At 44.9% G+C, this 25,366-nt stretch overlaps 1 protein-coding gene across 7 annotated transcripts in view; it reads right to left on the reverse strand.

Annotated features, from left to right (window-relative positions):
* PPP1R13B (protein phosphatase 1 regulatory subunit 13B) overlaps positions 1 to 25,366 on the reverse strand; it is a 100,955-nt gene that overhangs the window by 16,439 nt on the left and 59,150 nt on the right. For all 7 annotated transcript variants that reach the window (XM_060620893.3, XM_081796001.1, XM_060620890.3 and 4 more), the window contains exons 5-6: positions 2,370 to 2,471; positions 440 to 614 (exon numbers count right to left, since the gene is read on the reverse strand). In XM_060620893.3, coding sequence (XP_060476876.1) covers positions 440 to 614; positions 2,370 to 2,471 — 277 coding nt within the window. The remainder of the gene's footprint in view (positions 1 to 439; positions 615 to 2,369; positions 2,472 to 25,366) is intronic.

Consider the following 25,366-nt stretch of genomic DNA (forward strand, 5'->3'; position numbering starts at 1 on the left):
GGGGCATGAATCCAAGTCTGTCTTGCTGGTCACCGTCACACAAAGTAGGCACTAACCAAATTGATAATGGAACAAAGAACCACACACACAAAAGTAAGAAATGAGCATCTGTATGGTTTCTCTTACCACACAGATGAAGTTTAAGCCGTTCAATTTAAAGAGACCCTCCTGATGAGTGGCGTCTCACGGTGCCGTGGCCCCAACGCAGAGGGCAGCTAACATGTTACAGATGTTAACAACGGGCCTGCCCACCGCACTGAGAGACTTTCTAGGATCCCTTAACCTATCCGCATCCTTGGAGATGCAGCTATCGGAGCAACTCGTCACTGCGCTTTCTATAGCAAGATGTGACACTGGTCCACGCGTGCAAAGCGTCCAGAAGCTGGACTCTCATCTTATCTACGCCTGAGCATGGGCGCCGGGCGAGGCACAAACGTACACAAGTTGCCGTTCATGATTTTGCTGTAGTCTACTTGTCCTCTCATGGCGCGGATTTTCTTCAGCTTGTTTTCCTGGGCTTCGACTCGCTCTTTCAGTTTCTGAAGCTTTTCATTTTCAGAGATAGACTGCTGCTGACGGCGCTCCTGCTGCTTTAGGAAATGTAAACGTTGTTCCTGACAAAAGAACGAAATAGGTGACTGCGAAAATCGAAGTAGACGATCACTTTTATACATTAAAAAAAGGTCTCAGTGTGCGATAGCACAGCATCAGCTATCGGTAAACTGCTCACGGACCCTTGCAGACGTCAGCCCACACAAAACGGAATGACTGGGCACATACAGCTGAAGACTTTGATGAGGGCGCTGTACTCCGCACACCGATCTACACACTCAGTTCACATAAACACCTCCTCAGAGTCTCTCAGCAGGAGGACGGCCTGCGCGCCACACCCGTTCACACAGTCTCATCTTCATCCTGTGTGAAGCCCCGTCCAGCCTAAGTTTCCTGCTGTCGGTTGCACGTTTCCTGCTGCCACAAAGCAGCTTCCCAAGGTCCCTTATTTATCTCTTAAAGGAAACCGGCACTGAAGCAAAGGGCTTTATACTGAAAGAAGACAAGTTGATCAGTAAGGAAATAAACCTCTAATTTGCTAGGTCACAATGAACAGTCAAGGAAGTGTTTGTTTTCTTTAGGGTTAAGTTTCTTTGAAACTAACGAAACATTCCAAATGAAAACAGGACAATCCTAGAGTAAAAATATACACAATACTCTTCAATAGTCTTTTCTCTATTAGTGTGATGGGGTAACAGTTGACGTGAAATACAGTCCCACATGTACGTGTAAAATATACCTAAGTAAGGAGAGGATTAAGTGTGATTATGTAGGAATCACACGTGACACTCCAAAGTAAGGAAATATGCGCTTGAATGCGTACAGCATATACTTGTGTTAGCATTAACTTGTAATTTATGCTGCTGAAAATATCTAAGAATTTCCTTATTGGTAATACTCTTGGATCAGTATTTGGAAAGGAAACAAAAAGCAGAACTAGAGAATGTCATAACTGCATAACACTACGTGCACTTCATCTGAGAAACCTTATTAATGGGATGAAATACTTCCCAATTTACTTAACTCTAAACTGTTTTTTTTTTATTCTTGTATATCCAATAAACCTTGCAAGACAACTTTTCTTCCTGCAAGACAACTTTTAAAAACAAGCCCAATTTATGCTATAATATATCCACATAAAAGTGGATATAGTACAATGAATTATATGGTCACTCGATAAATGAAAAAAGTGGGATTGGACATTTGGCTATGAAGCAAATCTCTCCACAGAGAAAGCAGTAAGAACCCAGGCAGAAATGTTTCCATATTCTCCATATATAGCAGTTTCAGAGATCATTACAACAAGAATATTCTCCAGCAGGCCTGGGTAATAGGGCTGATTTTTCAGTCTGTGATAAGAAACAGTTCAAATTTTGTTACAGCATCTCAGTGACAAATGCACAACTCGGTGTAGGTAGAGAGCGTTAACTCCGCCCTGCGTCGTCACAAACCAAAGTCCACGTAGAGTGGCATAAAGGAAGCCTAGATAACCAACTGTCATTGTTTTGTGGGCCCATGACCAGTGTCTTCCTCCAGATTTCAGCTACAGTTGACTAAGGTCAACCACCTCCTATTCTGGGGTATCTGAGTGTGGGTGTCAAGGGTCTTGCTCAGATACCTTCCCAACTCGAAGAAGCTACAGTATTCATGTATCATTACGAAAGAGGGAACAAAGACAGGAGGACACTGTGTTCGATACTTCCATGACCTGGTCCTACCTACAAGTGCTGCCCATGGGTGTGTTCACTCCAGTCTAAAGAAACTGCTGAATAACACTCTTTACGAACATTTTCCCACCTCTGCTTTTATAAACTCACCTTGGCAACCAACATTTGCTGCTGATTTTCAATTTGCTGCTGTTGCCTGGCTGCCATATCTTGGAGCTCTGAGAGGGTAAGTTCTACACGTGGATTTCCAACCTATGGGGAGCAAAACACGGTCAGGCTGCAATGTAAGGTCTATCTGCATAATCGTTTTTCTCGTGTCAGAACAAATATACATCAGGATCTTAAAGAGCCTCCTTTGTAGAAGTTAGGATAATACAAATTACTTGGTACATAAGAACTTTTCTCACTCGTTGACAGCTTTTATTAAATATAAATAACAGCTTTTTAAATATATTCAAAAGGGACATGGATGCCTGGGTGGCTCAGTCGGGCAAGCACCCGACTTCGGCTCAGGTCATGACCTTGCGTTCACGGGTTCGAGCCCTACGTCAGGCTCCATGCTGACAGCTCAGGGCCTGGGGCCTGCTTCAGATTCTGTGTCTCCCTCTCTCTCTGCCCCTCCCCCACTCATGCTCTGTCTCTGTCTCTCAAAAATGAATAAACATTAAAAAAATTAAAAAAAAAAGGGACGGACACACACACACACACACACACACCCACCCCAAGAGACACACTTGTGGGAATGCAAACTGGTGCAGCCACTGTGGAAAACCATATGAAGTTTCCTCAGAAAATTAAAAATAGAACTACCATATGACCCAGTAATTCTACTACTGGGTATTTAGCCAAAGAAAATGAAAACACTAATTTGAAAAGATGTATGTACCCTTATGTTCACTGCAGCATTATTTATAATAGCCAAATTATGTAAGCAGCCTAAGCGTCCACTGACAGACAAATGGACGGAGAAGATGTGGTGTGTATACATACAGCGGAACAGTACTCAGCCATAAGAAATGAAACAGTGCCATTCAGAACACGGATGGAGGGGCGCCTGGGTGGAGCAGTCGGTTAAGCGTCCGACTTCAGCCAGGTCACGATCTCGCGGTCCGTGAGTTCGAGCCCCGCGTCAGGCTCTGGGCTGATGGCTCGGAGCCTGGAGCCTGTTTCCGATTCTGTGTCTCCCTCTCTCTCTGACCCTCCCCCGTTCATGCTCTGTCTCTCTCTGTCCCAAAAATAAATAAAAAACGTTGAAAAAAAAAATTAAAAAAAAATAAATAAATAAATAAAAAAAAGAACACGGATGGATCTAAAGAGTACAGTGTTACGCAGTCAGAGAAAGAGAAATACCGTATGATTTCACTCACGTGGAATTCAAGAAACAAAACAAAAGAACCAAGAAAAGAAGAGACAAACCAAAACGCGGACTCTGGAGAACTGATGGTTACCGGAACTGGGGGTGGGGAGGGGAGGGCGGTGGGGGAGGGGAGAGACAGGGGAAGGGGATTAAAAGTACACTTATCCTGATGAGTCACGTGCGGAACTGCTGAATCACCACATTGTACACCTGAAACGAATATACCACCGTATGTTAACTATACTGGGGGAAAAAAAGGGGGGGGTCCCAAACCGTTTTTTGACTGGCTATTTAAGGATGAATCTGAATGAATGGCGATGTCAAATGTTTGAGAATACACAACCTAAAAAATGAATGTGTAGCGACCCTTGGGGACAAATGTCATTTTACTGCCACCCGGTCTCAAGAAGCTGAAAAATACAGACGATTCTAAAAATACAAATAGCTCCTTAAAAACACCTAGGACTGACCCACCGCTGACAGAATTCTGTACGAGGAGCGAGTACGAAACGGGAAGATCCAGGGGAGCGGTCACTGATGGAACTGGAAGGCACGTCCCTGTGCTCTGCTGCTGATTAGTAACACCAGGCTCTGGACTAGGTGCCTCCACTGGTGAGGGTGCCTGAGCCTCACCGTAACAGTACCAGGTGGGAACGTTACATCCCCGTCCTACAGGGGAGAAAACGAGCGTGGAGGAGTTCGAAGAATCTTCCACAGGTCAGACGGCTCACGTGGCAAAGCAGGGCACGGGGTCCTTGTTTCTGACCATCGGTATAGCACGCTCTTTACTAAACACGAACTGCCTGTAGCTACCACGCTGGGCATGTTACAGGCAGTGTGACATGATCTTCGTAACAAGTGTGTGTGGACTGTATGTGCGCCCCATGGTGGGGGAGGAGTCACGGGGGAGAGGTGCAGGGACACGTGTTAGGGCACGGAGGCGGTGAAGGGGCAGAGTTACAATTCCAGCCAGGCCGCTCTCCCTCCGATCCCTCCTGTGGCAGCGTCCAGCCCCTCCCCAGGCCACTACTCTCTACTTTGTTCATCTGTACTCTTAGCAACCCTTTTCCCTTCCACCCTCTTGTAACCCCTGTTGCGCTGACTCTGGGCTTCCCCATCTCCCAAGGTGCTCAAGCACATTCTTGAAAAATGTCCACCGCTGCCATCTGGAACCCCCACTCTGTTTATCTAAGATCCTAAGGAAACAATATGGAGCAAACCCCTTTTCAGAACTAGACACCGTGAACTGCCACATTACAGAAACTTCCATCTGAAAACAAATTTGTTTATTGCACGAGAAGCAAAAATGCCCGGCCATACCCTCAAAATGCCTGAAGTTTCTGTTTTAACTCTAATAAGGGCTTGCTAATTTCCACCTACTACAATGCTCTAATCACTGCAATAAAAGGTATTTCTCAAACCATTAGAACTCTTACTTCTTGAAGGTATTTTTGACGAGAGAAAAACTATGTCCAGTCACCAAATCTCTCAATTTATGTTAATTTCTTAATTTACAACTTCAACAAACAAACCTTATTTGGTCTCCCCTCCAGTGACTTACAGCAACAGTGAAAAGAGCACAGAGGAGACCTTCAACCGGTCACCATCACACTGCACTGCTCTGTCATTCAGGGCAGTGCCGTGGGGCATAAGTAATTCAGGTAGATCTTACGCATACGCTAGTATATATTGTGACTTAACACTGTCCACCTTCAAGAAGACCTTATATACAGAAAACTGTGCATCAGTGTGCACAGCTCAACAAATTTTTTCAAAGTGAACATTCTTTTGTGAATTTTTGTTTTTTATTTTCATTTTAGTTCCAGCATAGTTAACACAAAAAATATGGAACGCTTCACAAATTCGTGTGTCCACCTTCCACAAGAGCCACACTATTCTCTACTGTTCCAGTTTTCTGGCACGTGTGCGGCACCACCCGTGTAACTTCACTGACAAAGTGTGAACGGGGCAGGGGCAGAGACAGAGAGGGAGACACAGAATCCGAAGCAGGCTCCAGGCTCCGAGCTGTCAGCACAGGGCCCGATGCGGGGCTGGAACCCACGAACTGTGAGATCGTGACCCGAGCCGAGCCTAAGTCAGATGCTTAACCGACTGAACCACCCAGGCGCCCCTTAACTGTATTTTAACTGAGTTCTAAAAACACCAACCACCATAAACTTCCGAGTCAACAAATATGCTACATTTTGTATGTTAGTATATCTTCCCTGAATTATTCAATGTGAAAATTCAGCGAAAAGAAGCACCTTTTCAGTTTTCAGGACAACGAAACCCTTCAATGCAGTCCTTTTACGAGGGGCCTGTCACTGTGCTCCCTCCAGGTCAGCTCAGCCCTCCTCCCAGTTGCCAGGTCTCCACGTGCATTCAAACAAACCTATGACCGAATCCCTCGTTTGTTTCTTGTCATTGCATGGAGTAAGAAGAAATCAAATCCCGTTCCCTGGGCTCCCGGAGGTCCCTCCTGGCCGAGTCACCTCGTGAGCTCAGCTCCAGGTCACAGAGAGGACGAGCCACTTCCGCAAGCAGCACTACTGGCGCAGAAGTGGGTGCTCGCGCTGTCTCTCAGAAGCGGCCCAGCAGGCTCCTCCACGCAGGGCCCAGAGGACAGGAAACACCTCGCCGGCCTCCCGCTGCTCTCATACCCTTCCTCTCTCCTACCCTTCCCTGCAGGGGCTGCTGCCTGGGCCCCACGGCTCGGGCCCCTCTCACGAGACGTTCTACCTGCACCTGGACTCTGGGGACATGTCTGTGTTCCCTATGAACGCGGGCTGCTCTCCCATTTCTCACAACAAACGTGGCCCACCCAACTCCACGTCTAAACTCCCCACTCCCCGCAAGAGCAGAGGAAAACAGGCACGTTGGCCCCCAGCCTTCACCATCACGTGTCCGGTCATACCCCTTCTTTCTCCAAACGTCCACACATCTACCTACAAAAATGATAAAAGACTCAATTCTCTAAGTTACAATACTTTTACATACAAAACACTGACCCGACAGAGAACTGACACTGGGCCGTCTAACTAATGAGACACATCCAGAGACTCCTGGCCCCGGCAGCTGCAGGGTCCTAGCCCGCCACTGGGCAGCGGATTTACAAACCAGTCGGGGCTTCCTCATACTCCAGTGTGGACGGCATTTTCCCAAACTCAAAAGCCCACACTTTTCATTCTGTCGTCCTACAAAGAGCCTACATCCTCCTCACCATTTCAACGGCCTCTCCAGGTTCTTTTTAAAAATGATTTAAGTGGGCGCCTGGGTGGCTCAGTCGGTTAAGCGGCCGACTTCGGCTCAGGTCATGATCTCACAGTCCGTGAGTTCGAGCCCCGCGTCGGGCTCTGGGCTGACCGCTCAGAGCCTGGAGCCTGTTTAGGATTCTGTGTCTCCCTCTCTCTGACCCTCCCCCATTCATGCTCTGTCTCTCTCTGTCTCAAAAATAAATAAACGTGAGGGGCGCCTGGGTGGCGCAGTCGGTTAAGCATCTGACTTCAGCCAGGTCACGATCTCGCGGTCCATGAGTTCGAGCCCCGCGTCGGGCTCTGGGCTGATGGCTCAGAGCCTGGAGCCTGTTTCCGATTCTGTCTCCCTCTCTCTCTGCCCCTCCCCTGTTCATGCTCTGTCTCTCTCTGTCCCAAAAATAAATAAAAAACGTTGAAAAAAAAAAAAATAAATAAATAAACGTTAAAAATAAATAAATAAATAAATAAAAATGATTTAAGTAATCTCTACTCCCACTGTGGGGCTCGAGCTCATGACCCCGAGATCAAGAGTTGCGTGCTCTACTGACTGAGCCCTCCGGGTGCCCCCAGAGTCTCTCAGCACCTCGTTAACGCAAGCCCCCTCTGGCCCTTATCGCCTTCCTCCTGATCCCTTCCCCTAATGCCTGTCTGCCTGGAGAGGCTGGAAGCGGCAGTGGCAGTGGAGCTCTGTAAATGAAGAAACTAAACTATGTGCTCTGACGGGCGTCTGGGGAGCTCAGTCGGTTGAGCATCTGACTTTGGCTCAGGTCATGATCTCATGGTTTGGGAGTTCGAGCCCCACATCGGGCTCTGTGCTGTCAGTGCAGAGCCTGCTTTGGATCCTCTGTCCCCACGCACCGTCCCCCCCAACCTTCCCCAACTCATGCTCTCTCTCAAACAAACACTAAAAAAATAAAACAAACTACGCGCTCGAGATCCCAGCGCGAGTAAGTGACCGAGACAAGTGGCAAGGCAGTCGTGAGGGGTGACGGGAACTGGAATCGTCTGGAGTGCGATACACATCGCACACCACACCAGGATCCCTCGCTGACCCTGGCTATGCCAGCCAGGATCCGAGACGTGGCAGGTAAGATAAAAGACAAGTGAAATGTCTCCCTGTGTTCTGTGTGTCACTACTCTGACCAACGAGATAAGAATCTCACAAGGGAAGCAATTAGGATACTCATCAAATTCGACTATGAGGAACAGAACCTGAGCTCAGTTTTCTTTATACTTAGGATCTTCACTGTGAAATAATAAAAACAGCATTTCTCAGTGTAGCAGTGAGGACTCTCGTAAAAGTGCATGTTCAGCCTGTCCCCTGCCCTAGGAAGGTCACGAGGAACCAGAAGAGCAGGATGTTTCACAACCTCACTCAGCCACCCTGGGTCTAGTCACTATGGGAGCTGTGGGTCTAAAAACAAAAAGATTCTCTTAAAATCTCCTTTCCCAAAACAATGAAACCAAACAAGAAGCTAACCCCTCCGTATGTTATTGTTCCTGACTTTACAGAAAGTTCTAATAAAATTATTTCACAACGCCCAAAATAAGCAAAAATAAAACAAACTTTTATGGTCTTAAATTTAAGATGTTAGCAACTTTTAAAAAATTGACAAGCATATAATCTAGACCATTTCATACACAAAATGGCCAAGATACCCATACTGGTAGTGATTAAAACAGAACGACAACTGGCTAGTTTAGCAAATACACAGTGAAACCAATGTTTACTTTTAAAATCAACTTTATTGAGGTATAGCTTACAGGCAGTAAAAAGCACCCATTTAAAGTACACTGCTGAATGAATTCTGACACCTGCTGGTCAATTCCACTCCTTTTGCCCTGCCCCCGGCCCCACCCCCCTCCCCCACAACTCCAGATGTGGGGCCTGTCATTCTGTCCTGATAGCCTCGTTCTGTTTCCTGAGAATTCCATGCAAATGGGACTGTACAGTGTGTGCCTCTTGGGGTTGTCTTCCTTCACACCCACAATGCTTCCGAGATTCACGGTGTCGTTCCATGTGTCGGTAAACTTGTCCTTTTTACTGCTGGGTAGTATTCAGCTGTACGGAGACACCACATTTCGTTTATCCATCTGTTAATGGACATGGGAGCTGTCTCCACTTTTGGACTATGATGACTAAAGGTGTCTTAAGTACTCACGTAGCGGTATTTACGCAGACAAGTGTTCTGGCTTCTCTTGGGTGACCAAAGTCAAGGAAGTAGAACAGGTAGGTTGTGTGGTAAGTGTATGCTGAACTCACAGAAACTGCCAAACTGTTTTCCAAAGTGAAGCGTGACATTTTACACCACCACGAGCCACGCAGCAAAGTTCTAGTTTCTCTGCATCCCTGCCAACGCTTGCTGTCAATGTTTACATTTTAATTATCTTCTTTTTAAATAAAATTTTAACATCTTGGCAAAGAAAGGATTTCATAAATATAATTTTAAAAGTTACAAAAAAATAATTCTAAAAAGGGTAAACATGTCCACAATTAAGTGATCAAAACCAAACATACTATGACCAGATTTTCAACAAATAAGCTATCAATAAATAAAATTTGCCAGAAGTTAGATAAGGAGAAGGGGCTTATTTCCCAGGCAAAGTCTCCTTTGTACCAATTATGTGTAGGAGTCATGACTCATGAAGCCATCATCTGCCTGAAAAACAGGCTACTAGAACTAAAATGTTAAGATGTTCAGAAAAACTATGACTTACTTGATAATTATGATGGAAACCTTTAGATCACACGTCAAATTGGTACCATGGCTTTAATTAAAAGTTATTTTTTTTTTTTTTGTCTCTTCAGGTAATTTTTTTTTTTTATTATTAAAAAAAATTTTTTTTTAACATTTATTTATTTTTGAGACAGAGAGAGACAGAGCATGAACGGGGGAGGGTCAGAGAGGGGAGACACAGAATCCGAAACAGGCTCCAGGCTCTGAGCTGTCAGCACAGAGCCCGACGCGGGGCTCGAACTCACGGACCACGAGGTCATGACCTGAGCCGAGGTCGGCCGCTTAACCGACTGAGCCACCCAGGCGCCCCTCTTCAGGTAATGTTTTAAACTTGAGAGTGGTGTTACCATAATTGAGGCATTAAAAATATGTAATAAAGTTTCTCAAAACAAACCACTGTAGACAATTATGCAATATATACACGCACATCTCCCAACCTAAGCTGCGAATGACATTAGGAAGAAGACTTCGTTTTATATCTTATTCAAACAGCCTGTCAGTATGTGCCAAGTGTATTTTTCTAACGTGCAAAAAACTTATCAAAGATTGCAGTTTTATCTATGAAAACAAAAGGATTCACCACCTTGCATAGTGTCCATTCAGTTAATGACTCTATCCCAGTTCCTGAAAAATTATGCCATTTTTCAGGCGGTTTTTTTTTCTTTTTGGTATAATGACTTTCACTCAAAACACACTAGATGCTCTGTAAGGAGTGATATTTTGACATTACTTTCAGACAAACAGTCACCAATTTACTCAACCCAGCCGCTGCTCATCAGAGGACAGGATATGGCACAACTCTAAACTGTGCACCAGGCTTGGATGAGTCCCAACGATGTGTTCTGGGTGCACATGCCAAGTGACGAAGAGGGGGTGTCTTCTACGACCCTCTGGTCCACTGTGCAGGAGGGTTAGCTCTACCTGTTTTTTTAAACATTTTTTTTTTTTTACATTTATTTATTTTTGACAGAGTGAGATAAAGTGAGAGTGGGGGAGGGGCAGAGAGAGAGAGAGAGAGAGAGAGAGAGAGAGAGACAGACAGACAGACAGACAGACACAGGATCGGAAGCAGGCTCCAGGCTCTGAGCTGTCAGCACAGAGCCCGATGGGAGGCTCAAACCCACAGTCCATGAGACCATGACCTGAGCTGAAGTCGGACGTTCAGCTGAGCCACCCAGGTGCCCCTAGCTCTACCTGTTTTGAAGTGCTCTCTTGTTTAGCTTGTGTTACCCTAAAGATGCTTTCCTGTCCTATAACTTTATTTCTGTTTAAATTTTATTTAGTTAACATACAGTGCAATATTGGTTTCAGGAGTAGAATTCACTCATTTATCCCTTACAACACCCCGAGCTCATCACAAGTACCTTCCTCAATTCCCATTCAGCCCATCCCCCCTCCCCCTCCCCCAACCCTCAGTTTGTTCTCTATAGTTAAGTGTCCATAGGGGTGGGGCGCCTAGGTACTCAGTCAGGTGGCCGACTTTGCCTCAGGTCATGACTCACAGGTTCGTGGGTTTGAGCCTCTTGTGAGCTCACATCCCTCCTTGGGATTCTTTCCCCCCACCCCCTTTGCCCCTCTCATCTCAAAATAAATAAACCTAAAAATAAAAGTCTATTGTGGTATGCTTCCCTCTGTCCTCTTCACCCTCCTTGCCATACATTCATGTGTTTTGTTTCTAAAATTCCACGTATTAGTGAAATCCTATAACATGTCTTTCTCTGAATGAATTACTTTGCTTAGCACAATTCATTCTAGCTCCATCCACGTAGTTGCAAATGGCAAGATTTCATTCTTTTTGATGGCTGACTTATATCCCAGGGTGTGTGTGTGTGTGTGTACATCTTCTTTATTCGTGAGTCGATGGACATTTGGTCTCCCTCCATCGTTTGGCTATTGTTGACAATACTGCTATAAACACTGGAGTGCACGTACCCCTTCAAATCTGTATTTCTGTATCCTTTGGGTAAACACTTAAAAGTGCAATTGCTGGGTCGTAGGGTAATTCTATTTTCGGTTTTCTAAAGAGCCTCCGTACTGTTCTCCAGAGTGAATGTACCAGTTTGCATTCCCACGAATAGGGTGGGAGGGCTCCCCTTTCTCTGAATCCTTGCCAACAGCTGTTGTTTGAGTTGTTAATTTTAGCCATTCTGACAGGTGTGAGGTGGTATCTCAATGAGGTTTTGATCTGTAATTCCCTGATGATGAGTGATGTTGAGCATTTTTTCATGTGTCTGTTAGCCATCTGGATGTCTTCTTTGGAAAAGTGTTTATTCATATCTTCGACCCGTTTCTTCAATGGATTATTTGCTTTTTAGGTGTTAAGTTTGTAAGTTTGGTTTTTTTTAACTTTTTTAAAAATCTATTTTTGAGAGACAGAAACAGACAGACCATGAATGAGGGAGGAGCAGAGAGAGAGGAAGACACAGAATCTGAAGCAGGCTCCAGGCTCTGAGCTGTCAGCACAGAGCCTGACACGGGGCTCGAACCCACGAACTGTGAGATCATGACCTGAGCAGAAGTCGGACGCTCAACTGACTGAGCCACCCAGGTGCCCCAGTTTGTAAGTTCTTTATAGATTTTGGATACTAACCCTTTATCAGATGTATCGTTTGCAAACATCTTCTCCCCTTCTGTAGGTTGTCTTTTAGTTTTGCTGACTGTTTCCTTCACTCTGCAGAAGCTTTTTATCTTGATGAGGTCCCAACAGTTCATGTTTGATTTTGCTTTTGTTTCCCTTACCTTCAGAGACACGTCTAGTAAGAAGCTGCTCTGACCAAGGTCAGAAAGACTGCTGCCTGCATTCTCCTCTAGGACTTTGATGGTTTCCCGTCTCACATTCAGGTCTTTTACCCATACTGAATTTATTTTTGTGTGTGGTGGAAAAGTGGTCCAGTTACATTCTTCTGCATGTTGCCATCCAATTTTCCCAGCACCATTTTTCTTGAAGAGACTTTTTTTGCATTGGATATTCTTTCCTGCTTTGTCAAAGATTAGTTGACCATACAGTTGTGGGCTATAACTTTATTATTATTACTTTTAATATTTATTTATTTATTTACTTACTTATTCATTTATTTATTTATATGAGAGAGAGCGCGTGCACGCAGAGACTGCGCATATGCACACTGGCAGAGGAGAGGCAGAGAGAGAGGGGGAGACACAGAATCCGAAGCAGGCTCCAGGCTCCGAGCTGTCAGCACAGAGCCCGACGCGGGGCCTGAGCTCACAGAACATGAGATCATGACCTGAGCCGAAGTCAGACACTTAACCGACTGAGCCACCCAGGCGCCCCTAAACTTTATTTTTAAGTTTGAGTGCAATCTCCCCAAAAGTTGGAAAACTGGTGACAAAAATGATGCGGAAGTATAACTTACATATCAAAACCATTCCAAAGAATGAGTCCTTTGCACTTCCCTCCTCACCAACCACACATACCGTGAAGCCTGCTTTTCCACTTTTGGCATTGGCGAGTACAACACACTCTCATTACGTGACACTTTATTTTCCAACTGCATCCACGTATTGTTTATTATTTACGTAAGGACGTCTTCATTTGTTCAATTCATATATTTCATACTTGTGAGAATGATTTGGGCATCCACAGCTCACATTATTCATTCCAAGGATACACATTAGTTCTCTATTGCTGATAACAGGTCACGTCTAAACTCATTGGCTTAAAACACAACCGACGTTCATTATGGCTCATAGCTTCTGGGGATAAAGGATTAAGGAACAGCTCGGCTGGGCAGTTCTGGCTCCAGATTTCTCAGAAGGCCCAGCCAAATGTTAGGGCTGTAGCTGTCCTAAGGCTTGACTGGGTTTGGAGGAACTGATTCCAAGATGGCACACTCTCATGGCTGCCAAGTGGACTCCTCACAGAGCTGCTTGTTTGTGCCTACTCACAACACGGTGGCTGGTTTCCCCCAGAGCAAATAATCCAAGACAGAGTGCCGGCGGGAAGCTATCTTTTTAGTGAACTAGCCTCAGAAGTCACACTGCACCACTTTCTCCAAATTCTATCTGCTAGGAGCTAGTCACTAAGTTTGGGAGAAAAGAGGGGAATTTAACTCCACTTTATGAAGAGAGGCGTTTTAAAGAATCTTCATATTTTATTTTATTTTATTTTATTTTATTTTATTAACTTTTATTTATTTTTGAGAGAAAAGAGACAGAGCATGAATGGGGAGGAGCAGAGAAAGAGACACAGAACCCGAAGCAGGTTCCAGGCTCTGAGCTGTCAGCACAGAGCCCGACACGGGGCTCGAACCCATGAACTGTGAGATCATGATCTGAGCCAAGGGTGGACGCTTCGAAGCCAGACTCTGACTGAGCCACCCGGGCGCCCCAAGAATCTTCATATTTTAAAACTGTCACATCCATTTGCTGTAAAACCTCATAAAGACTCTATACTTCTATCATCCTATTATTTATTACGTACAGGAGTTTAGTTGTTATTCCCAACAGCAGCGTTACAATACAACAAAGAAAGAGAATGTTTATGTTATGAGCATATGTTTACGAGAGCTAGCTAAGAGTGCAAGCAATAGAGGTTTTAACTATAAATGCTGCTTTTATCCTCAATGCTTAACATATATTCCTTGGTAGTCAGTTATCAGAAAAGGTTCGTGGATTCTGTCAGCAATTAAATACCTACTGGCTAATGGGTCACTTCAGATGTCAGCTCTCTTTTATTTATTTTATTTTATTGTATTGTATTTTTTGGTATTCTGATTTTAATACTCAACTAAATAACTTCAGCTTTGGTTATAACAGACAAGAATGTCACTATAATTTTACTTGGGAAAAGAAAGTTCCCTAAGCTTTCAAGTTGTGGTGAGATGGCATGCTGTAAGCTCAAGGGTCTGTCCTACTCATCCCTTTCTGGGCTAGTTTGCATGGAAAACACAAAGGACCTTCCGGAGGGTCTAGCCGCCCACCCGTGGCCTCCTCAAAGGAGCCCAGGTACCATCGTTCCTCCCCCCAGAGTCACACTCTGATTTGTACAGCACGCCAGCACTTTACCCTTGGCATGTGTGAAACCAAGCTCCTCCCTGTCCTTCCACCCTGGCTTCCTCCTAAATTTCTTACTTCCATTAATGGCTGTAGCATTTCCCCAGAAACCTCAGCCTCATCACTGACTTGAACCGACGTTGCTCAAAATGGAAGCTGCTGCTCAGTGTGGTCTCTCTCTCTCTCTCCCTCGTATCTGTGTCTGCCTCTCCATTCCAGAGCCGACACTTCCCCACCTTCACATTTTTGCTCAGATTGTTCCTTTTGGCTACAGAGCCCTTCCCCCAACTTCCTAAACTCTACCTATCCTTTAAGATCTAGTGGCCATGCCATCTGCTTCCTGAAGCTTTTCCTGATCCTCTGCAGAACCTCTCATGCAATTGTTCTGACACTCAGGATCTGACATCACTTCCAGAGATGGGAGAGAACTCAGTATTTCATGCATTCTGAATTCTAGAGATTCAACAACATACAACAAGCACTTGCAAATTAGACATGTATATAAACCTGAATTTATGGTTATCTTAGTAGGCGTTTACACAACCCTCCTAGGAAAGTTCTTAAGCCTGTTTCACAGACGAGAAAGCTGAGCTCTGGCAGCAGGCTGAACAGCTCTCCCAAGCACAGGGGTGGGCCAGGAGCAGCGTCAGGGTCTCCGGATGGCAGGCTGCATGCTCTTTCCCTCACACAGGATGTACTGGCCTCCCATTTTTTCTCACCAGGCTGCAGCACAGGCACATATGATTGCCCCTAAATACCACTCATTTATTGTACCAAAGGGTAAATGCTTTACCAGATGCCATCTGATTATGAGTTTGAATCATATGAAAATGCTGTTTTTGTAGATCGAAAAATGTAGATGGTCAGACATCAGCAATTTCATATGGTTCAATGTAAGAGGAAAGGATTAATTTCCCCCACTGAGAAACATAAAATCTAAAGATAACTTGATTCTAGCAAATAATAATAAAGAAATAAAATAGAAGAACGAGAACTCTAGGCTACTCTATTTTTGGAAGATTATGAGAAATGACAAAATAGACCGCTCAGTGATAGTGGAGGGCTTCCTGGAGGAGGCATGCCTAATCATTGCTCGTACTGTTCCAGAGGAAGTCTAAAAAAGCCTAACTCCCTCTTTTTACTTTCTTGGGATAATTTCATATAAGCAGATGCACGTGAATTACAGGAAGGAATGAAGTGAAATCTCCTTTCTTCTAAATTGTAGTTTACAGATGTGCCTTTTGAGCTTCTATCTCCATAACCTTGAAATTCTTCTTTCCAAATACTTCCTTTGAATGGAAGTCTCTCTCTGGGATTCCAGTTGTGGCAAGCAGTGACCTCACAGGGCTGCCTGCCTCCAGCCATTCCCATCCTCTGTGCTGGACACAGAACTCCAACAGCACTAGCACCAGAGGGCTCCCTCCTGTCCTTCTCTCGTTTTTTTTTTTAATATGAAATTTACTGTCAGATTGGTTTGCATACAACAACACCCAGTGCTTATCCCAACAGGTGCCCTCCTCCATGCCCATCACCCAATTTCCCCTCCCTCCCACCCTCCATCAACCCTCAGTTTATTCTCAGTTTTTTTTTAATTTTTTTTTAACGTTTATGCATTTTTTGAGAGACAGAGAGAGACAGAGCATGAGTGGGGGAGGGGCAGAGAGAGAGGGAGACATGGAATCCGAAGAAGGCTCCAGGCTCTGAACTGACAGCACAGAGCCCGACATGGGACTCAAACTCACGGACCATGAGATCTTGACCTCAGCTGAAGTCGGATACCTAACCAACTGAGCCACCCAGGTGCCCCTATTCTCAGTGTTTAACAGTCTCTTATGGTTTAGCTCCCTCTCTCTCTTTTTTTTTTCTCCTTCCCTTCCCCCATGGTCTTCTGTTAAGTTTCTCAGGATCCACATGAGTGAAAACATATGGTATCTGTCTTTCTCTGTATGACTTACTTCACTTAGCATAACACTCTCCAGTTCCATCCACGTTGCTACAAAAGGCCGTATTTCATTCTTTCTCATTGCCAAGTAGTATTTCATTGAATATATAAACCACATCTTCTTTATCCATTCATCAGTTGATGGACATTTAGGCTCTTTCCATAATTTGGCTATTGTGGAAAGTACTGCTATAAATGTTGGGGTACAAGTGCCCCTATGCATCAGCACTCCTGTATCCCTTGGGTAAATTCCTAGTAGTGCTATTGCTGGGTCGTAGGGTAGTTCTATTTTTAATTTTTTGAGGAACCTCCACACTGTTTTCCAGAGTGGCTGCACCGGTTTGCATTCCCACCAACAGTGCAAGAGGGTTCCCGTTTCTCCACATCCTGTCCAGCATCTATAGTCTCCTGATTTGTTCATTTTAGCCACTCTGACTGGTGTGAGGTGATATCTCGGTGTGGTTTTGATTTGTATTTCCCTGATGAGGAGTGGCGTTGAGCATCTTCTCATGTGCCTGTTGGCCACCTGGATGTCTTCTTTAGAGAAGTGTCTATTCATGTCTTCTGCCCATTTATTCACTGGATTATTTGCTTTTCGGGTGTGGAGTTTGGTGAGTTCTTTATAGATTTTGGATACTAGCCCTTTGTCCGATATGTCATTTGTAAATATCTTTTCCCATTCCGTCGGTTGCCTTTTAGTTTTGTTGACTGTTTCCTTTGCAGTGGAGAAGCTTTTTATCTTCATGAGGTCCCAATAGTTCATTTTTGCTTTTAATTCCCTTGCTTTTGGAGATGTGTCAAGTAAGAAACTGCTGCGGCTGAGGTCAGAGAGGTTTTTTTCTTGCTTTCTCCTCTAGGGTTTTGATGGTTTCCTGTCTCACATTCTGGTCCTTCATCCATTATGAGTGTATTTTTGTGAATGGTGTAAGAAAGTGGTCTAGTTTCATTCTTCCGCATGTTGCTGTCCAGTTCTCCCAGCACCATTTGTTAAAGAGACTGCCTTTTTTCCATTGGATATTCTTTCCTGCTTTGTCGAAGATTAGTTGGCCATACTTTTGTGGGTTCAATTCTGGAGTCCCTATTCTATTCTATTGGTCTCTGTGTCTGTTTTTGTGCCAATACCATGCTGTCTTGATGATTACAGCTTTGTAGTAGAGGCTGGAGTCTGGGACTGTGATGCCTCCCACTTTGGTTTTCTTCTTCAATATTACTTTGGCTATTCGGGGTCTTTGGTGGTTCCATACAAATTTCAGGATTGCTTGTTCTAGCTTCGAGAAGAATGCTGGTGCAATTTTGATTGGGATCGCATTGAATGTGTAGATTGCTTGGGTAGTACTGACATTTTAACAATATTTATTCTTCCAATCCATGAGCACAGAATGTTTTTCCATTTCTTTGTATCTTCTTCAATTTCCTTCATAAGCTTTCTATGGTTTTCAGCATACAGATCTTAATACCCTACAGGATTAAGTCCCAGCTTGTGGCACAGTGAAGATCCCGCCCCTCCCTGACCAGAACACTTCAGCTCTCTTCCCTCTTCAGCATCACCCCCTCCTCGTCCCCACAATTTATGCTCTCTTGTCCCCACCGTGTTTCTCGATCTCTGCTTCTCAGAGTGCCTTGTGCTCTTCCCTGTACCTTTGCAGACTCGTCTGACCTCTGCGGGGAGATCTTCCCTGATACCCACCTCAGTAAGTTAACCAAACCATAGCCTATTATTCTGGTGCCTTGTTCTACTTTTACTGCACTTCCCACACTGTACTGTGATTTGTTTACACACCTATCTCCAAAAACACCGCTGTGGAATTTGAAACAGACTTCAAGTAGCCATCACCAAACACCTTGCTTTTAGATCTCTGGCCTGTCTAAAACCAAAATAAATTGGACAGAATTGTTTTAGAAAGAATAGAGAGAAATTTAAGCCTAGGTAGTCGTTATCTGGACAGGGTTTTGTTTTGTTTTGTTTTGTTAGTAATTTCTTCACCTGTGCGTATTTTACACATTCTTCTGTATATTTCACAATAAAAAAATGTAAAAAATAAAAAATTAGACCAAACAGCCAGCATCCTATGTGGGAATGTAATCATAATGAGATATTTGTTTGAAACTATTAACTGATTTTTTTTTTTTCAACGTTTTTTATTTATTTTTGGGACAGAGAGAGACAGAGCATGAACGGGGGAGGGGCAGAGAGAGAGGGAGACACAGAATCGGAAACAGGCTCCAGGCTCCGAGCCATCAGCCCAGAGCCTGACGCGGGGCTCGAACTCACGGACCGCGAGATCGTGACCTGGCTGAAGTCGGACGCTTAACCGACTGCGCCACCCAGGCGCCCCTAACTGATTTTTTGAAGTATAACTGGATTCTCACGTGTAATGTCACTCCAAAAATGACCAACATGCCTTAAAACAAAACTCTGACAAAACAATTATGATCAAATCCATTTAAATTTTTTTCTTAACGTTTATTTATCTTTGAGACAGAGAGAGACAGAGCACGAACAGGGGAGGGTCGGAGAGAGGGAGACACAGAATCTGAAACAGGCTCCAGGCTCCGAGCTGTCAGCACAGAGCCCGACGCGGGGCTCGAACTCACGGACCGCGAAATCATGACCCGAGCCGAAGTCAGCCGCTTAACCGACTGAGCCACCCAGGCGCCCCTGGTCAAATCCATTTATACCCACATAATCTTCTAGCACATTAAATCACTTATCTTTCTGCCGTCTCCATGGTTATAAATGTTCAGGTTTGGAGGGCAAACGAAGTAGGTGATAATGATATCAAGATAAATATTATAAACATGTAGACTTATTTGTATCCCAAAAAACATTCAGTGACACTGAGTCTCTCTGACACTTCACTCTATTCTGGAGCTGAAGTATTTCATATTCCAACAATTACTAAGCCTCACCAATTAATAAGAGTCAACTAGTATCTAAAATGTATACTGGCTCCCCACCCCCTGTAATAGTACCGTAATATGCTATTTTATCCTACAAACGTGAATTACTCTTACGATTAAAACTCACCCAAATAAATTCAGTTTGGTTCAACACAGATTTATACCCAAGGCAAGCAGCTAGGAACGATCAAGGCTGGAAAGATCAGCAGGAAAACAGGGCTATCAAGGAACACAAATAACACGAAGAGAAAAACCACCACATGCCGCCTGAGAGCTACAAGCAAAACACCACGGGAACTGCTCTGTGTCTGACAGCACGGCCCCCAAGACACACAGAACTGCACTCCTGATCACCACACCTACAAGGTAAGATGAAACATAAACACCTATTTTTGACAGCATCGCTGGGCTGACACACCAGTGAGGAAGTTACAGAGAGGTGGCGGAAGCTCTGGGCGATGACGGAACACTGAAGCTGGCTTGTACCCTGGGGCCTTGTGTCTTTGTGGCTCCCCCTCCCGCCGCCTCCTTGCTCCCGGCTCCCAGGTTCACAGGCCACCACCGATCTATCTTCTGCTACTAGAAGTTGGTGACATTTCCCAGAGTTTTATGCACAGAGAATGAAGCAGTTTTGTACTTTGTGGTCTGGCTTCTTTTCAGCACAGTGAGATCCGTCCATGCTGCCTCAGGTATCAGTGGTTTGCTCCTCGTTACTGCTCGTAAGATCTCACCATACAGACGTGCAATGTTTTCTGTCCATTCACCTGTTACTAGACATTAATTCTGCCTCCAGATTTTGGGTACCACAAATCAAAATGCTATGAACGTTCATGTATAAGTCTGTATACACATTTGCTTTCTTTTCTCTTTGGTAAATACTTAGATCACATAAAAGATTCATGTCCAAGTTTTAAAGAAACTGTCACAGTTTTCCAGATTGTACCACCTTACATTCCCAACAGCAGTGTTTGAGAGTTCTGGGCTCTCCACAGTCTCATCAACACTTCTTAGGATGAGTCTTTTTAGTTTTAGACATTCTAATAGGTGGTATTTCTAACAGTGTGGTTTTAAATTGTATTTTCCCAAAGACTAATGATGTTGAACATTTTTCCATGTGCTTACCCTAACATATATTCTTTGGTGAAACATCTATTCAAATTTTTTGCCTGTTTCTTATTTGTTTGTTTGCTTATTTATTTAAATTTTTAAGTTTTTTAGGGGGGAGAGAGAGTGCATGCACACACAAGTTGGGGAGGGGCAGAGAGAGAGGGGGAGAGAGAGAGAATCTCAAGGCAGGTACCCCTATCTGTTTCTTTCTAAACCGGGTTGTTTATTTTCTTATTGGGTTTTAAGAGCTCTTTACATATTCTGGATACAAGTCCTTTGTCAGATATAAGATTTGCAAGTATTTTCTCCCAGACTGTGTCTTGTTTTTTTGTAATAAATAATATTTAAAGTACATTATATATACTAAACAGCCAAATAAACACAAGTAAAGACACAATTCATTAACTGCAATATATATCCTAAGAAACTACCCAGAACACAACATAAAGAGACAAAGAAAGTAAAAACATAAAAGAGAAAGTAAGCAGGGTGCCTGGGTGGCTGGCTCAGTCAGTTCAGCGTCCGACTCTTGATTTTGGTTCAGGTCATGATCCCAGGGTCATGGGATTGAGCCCCACGTTGGGCTCTGCCCTGAGAACACAGAGCCTGCATGGGATTCTCTCTCTCTCTCCCTCTCTCACTGCCCCTCCCCCCACTCTGTCTCTTTCTCTCTCTCTCTCTCTCTCAAAAATAAACTTAAAAAAAGAGAGAAACTGGGGCACCTGGGTGGCCAGTCAGTTAAGCCTCCGACTTCTGCTCAGGTCATGATCTCAAGCCCCTAGTGAGTTCAAGCCCCGCCTCGGGCTCTGTGCTGACAGCTCAGAGCCTAGAGCCTGCTTCCGATTCTGTGTCTCCCTCTCTCTGACCCTCCCCTGCTCACGTGTGCTCTCGCTCTCTCTCTCTCTCTCTCTCTCTCGCTCTCTCTCTCAAGAATAAAACATTAAAAAAAATCTTTTTTAAAAGAGAGAAATTAAGAGAAAAGGAGAATAAAATGAAAGATATAACATGTCTAATAAGCATTCCAGAAAACAAAAATAAGAATATGGAAGAAGAAATACCTGCACAGATAATAGTAGAGAATTTTCCAGATGTGTTGATAGATGGTAACACTCAGAATCAGTATACTCAACAAATCCCAACAGGGAAAACTGAAAGAAATCCACACCTCATCTTGCTTACAATGGAGGATTATTTAATCCTAATGTCCTTAAATCCCCAAACCAATACGTGACAGTAAAGGGATTTTGGCATCAAATAATATAAAACCACAGAAATAAACTAACAGGAGAGGAGACAACAAAAATGGTCAGAAGTGAACAGACAGCAGCCACAAAATAAGCACCTTAGCAGACCTGAGACACACTTGAACTAGACGAGGGGAGACTGGACAGTCCCAGGTGCATCATACAAGAGTTACGTCTTGAAACTGGCAACCTTTGACTCTAGACGTGGAATCTACAAGTTTATTCTCTAGACACTTGAAATGTTACTTGATTTGGAGACACTAGGCACAGGTGAGTCCCAGGTACCATATGTTACACAGGGGGTCCAAGTCACTATATTAATACCAAATACTTCCAGAAATAAACTCTCACATTTATGGCCAATTTTGATTTGACAAAGGTGCCAAGACAATTCAGTGGGGAATAACAGTTTTTTCACCAAATGCTGCAAGGGTAACTAGGTATTTTTACAGGCAAGAGAACAAATCCAGACCCTACTTCATGCACCATACACAAAAATCAACTCACAGTGTATCACAGACCCACATCCAGGAGCTAAAACTACAAAGCGCTTAGAAGTGGGGGGTAGGGGACGGATCAACTGGCCTCAGCAGCTTACCACACGTACTGGAATAGAGCGGAAACTGACTCACAGAGAAAACAGGAAAAAGCACTCCCAGGACACCTACATGAAACGGTGCTGGACAGAAGCATCCACACCGCTCTCCTAACAGGCCTGCTTAAAGGCGAGCCCTGGGTTGCCCTCTGGGAACTCAGACCGGGGAGGGATCCCACCGTTCCCAGAAGTGACGAGAGGCTCGCTGAACCTAAAATGTTTGTGCGAGTAATATGGTTTGTGTTAAATACTTGCTTCCTTCTGGGAGTCTGGTGCTTTCCTATTTGCTACAGAGAGGCTGCCCACAGGACTGGCTCTTAGTAGGGACCCCGGGCACTGGGGCTCTACTGAGCTTCCCTGGTCGACAATGTGTCGCACCTGTTGTCCCGGCTGGTGGCTGGGAGGACTGAGTGCATCCCGTGTGGCTCCGCCGGGGGAGGACTCTTGGAAGCTGGTGCCTGGTGTCCTCAGACTTCGTCCCACACAACTCTGTGTCCTCTCACACAGGAAATCCCAGACGTGAGCACAGCTAGATCCTGAGTCCTGTGGGTCCTCCCAGTAAACCACTGAAACTAGGGGTGGGCCTGGGGAGCCCCGGCACAAGTATATACAATGAGGAAGAAAATCCATTTGCCTTTCTATTACATAGTTAAACCAGATCTCCAAAGATGTTGGACAAGTTCTTTTTTTTTTTTAAATAAAGTTTATTTTGAGAAAGGGAAAGAGAGAGGGAGGGGCAGAGAGAGAGGGAGATAATTCCAAGTAGGTTCCGCATTGTCAGCACAGAGCCTGACGCAGGGCTTGAACTCACAAACCGTGAGAGCGTGACCTGAGCCAGAATCAAGGGCTGGAGGCTTAACCGACTGAGCCCCCAAGACGCCCCTGGACAAGTTAGTTCTGAATGCTTAAGACAGTGTGTGCATGTAGCCTGGTGGTTCCCAGATTCATTGAGCCGAGAGGCCAGTGGTCTGGGCATTTCTTTCTTAGAAAACCTGACTTGCTGACCTGCGACTTTTGGACAGCGGAAGTCCCCACCTTCTTGCCCCAGCAGCTGCTCATGGGCACGAATCATAGCAACTCGGTTTCCTGTCCTCTTTCAGCCTACACACCCTCCTCCTGCAGCTGCTGCTTGATCTACTCCTGGACGCTGCAGCCCACTGAGCAGAGGGTTCTCTGTCCAGGGTATATACAAAACAGTTTGGAAGAAAGAGGTTTTTAACATCTTACGAACTTTAAAACTGCACGTGAAAGTGCTTTGTAGACAGTAAGGACTCTGCAAATGTAATGCATTATTGGGCTTAACAGGCAGGTGTGTGTGCCATAAAATACAGCAGCGTCTTTGATGCGATGCTGCCAGTGCAAAGTTACATCCCCCGACGGCTCTCTGCCTTCCTCTAATTAAAAACTCACATAAAGGCTACAGACACATTTTTAATTTTGCTGTCAGGTTTCAGTTTTGTTGATCTTGAGACAGAAATATCATCTCTCCGTGAAGAAACAACTTCAGGGAAAAGATCACAGACTCATCACGTGAAAACATCAGAAGTCACTTTAGGACTGGAATCCTCTCCTTCTGAGTCCCTTCCCCGTATCATATGCACAACCCCGACTTCGATACAGAGCACTTAACACTCGATAGGTTTATCCTTCCCTGAAGTTCAGGTCACAGGCAATCTTAGAACTCAAAAGAATCTTTGCAATTCGGCTGCACAAGCTCTGAATGCTTATGACAGCATATGCATGTAACCTGGAGTTTCTCACACCAGACAGGGCAACACGGTCATATGGGGAGCTTTCCAGGCCCACCCCAGACTCACCGAGCCAAAAGTACTGCCCATTTACTGGGGTCTGGCCATTTATTTCTTGAGACTTCCTGAAGCAGATATGCCTGGCAGAACCTCACAGAGGCTCTAGATTTGAAGGGAGGAGAAGAGGATTTGTGGAACGGCCTTTAGAAATTGGAGGCTAAGGAAGGAGAATCCATAACCTTGACATCAGGAAGAGTTCTGAGTGGCACAAGGATTATGAGGTTGGAGGCAAGGAAAAGAAAAGGGAATCTAGTATACCATCTGGCTCTGCAGAATCTAAAATAATAAATACTACTAAATGGTTTTCAAGAGGCTTAGACAACAGTACAAATATTACCAACCTCGACAACATAAAAGTATAACCGCATGAGCTAGAAGGTAGGAGGGAAAGGGGAAGTGAAAAAAGGGGAAAGGTGCTAATACCCTCATCTTACAGAGAAAGAGAGAGTAGGAGATCACCTAAAGTCACAACAGTAGCCCATAAAAAAACAAAAGTCACATTTCAGTCATACTAAGTTGGCAAGTAGAGAGGCAAACCAACTTGCTCAAATTTAGCTAGCTAGAAGGTTCTAAAGCCCATGTGGGACTATGGGCCCTCCACGCTCCGGACCGTGTGCTCTTTCCCCACGTCTGGCCGTGCAAGCTCTGTGCCAGGAGGTAACTCGCCCAAGGTCACGCACCTAGTTGGTGGCAGAGCCAGAAAAAGACGCGAGTTCTCTAGCCCGAAGATCATTTGGAAAAGTCATTACTAAGATTTCCAGAAAGATCACATCAAAAACCCCTCTCGTTCTTCATCGTGCTCTCACTCACCTCCACGCCCTCATTTCCGCTCACACTCGCAGCACACGCCAACATTTCCTAACGCCGCTCCCCCACGGGGACGCGTGCCCTCCCTGCCCACCCGTCAGGCCTGGTCTCCCCCACGCCACGCCATCTGACGAAGGAAGTCCTCTCCGCTGGAGGCGACAATGAGGAAGACTTCAACTCACCAGCCATTTTGTCTTTCAGAGCCTGACAGAAGGATTAAGACATCAACATGAAGCACGAGGCAAGTCTGCCCGTTCACCTCTTAGACACGGAGACCATCGCTCCCAGGGCCCGGGTCACTGTCACACGCACTGAGGAAAGCTGCTGCCGCTCAGCTGTGCGCGGGCCACACTGTTAGAACCAGTAAGACCACCAGAGACG

Source organism: Panthera onca, chromosome B3 (genome assembly GCF_046562875.1).
Source record: "Panthera onca isolate mPanOnc1 chromosome B3, mPanOnc1 haplotype 2, whole genome shotgun sequence".
NCBI classification, from domain to species: Eukaryota; Metazoa; Chordata; class Mammalia; order Carnivora; family Felidae; genus Panthera; species Panthera onca.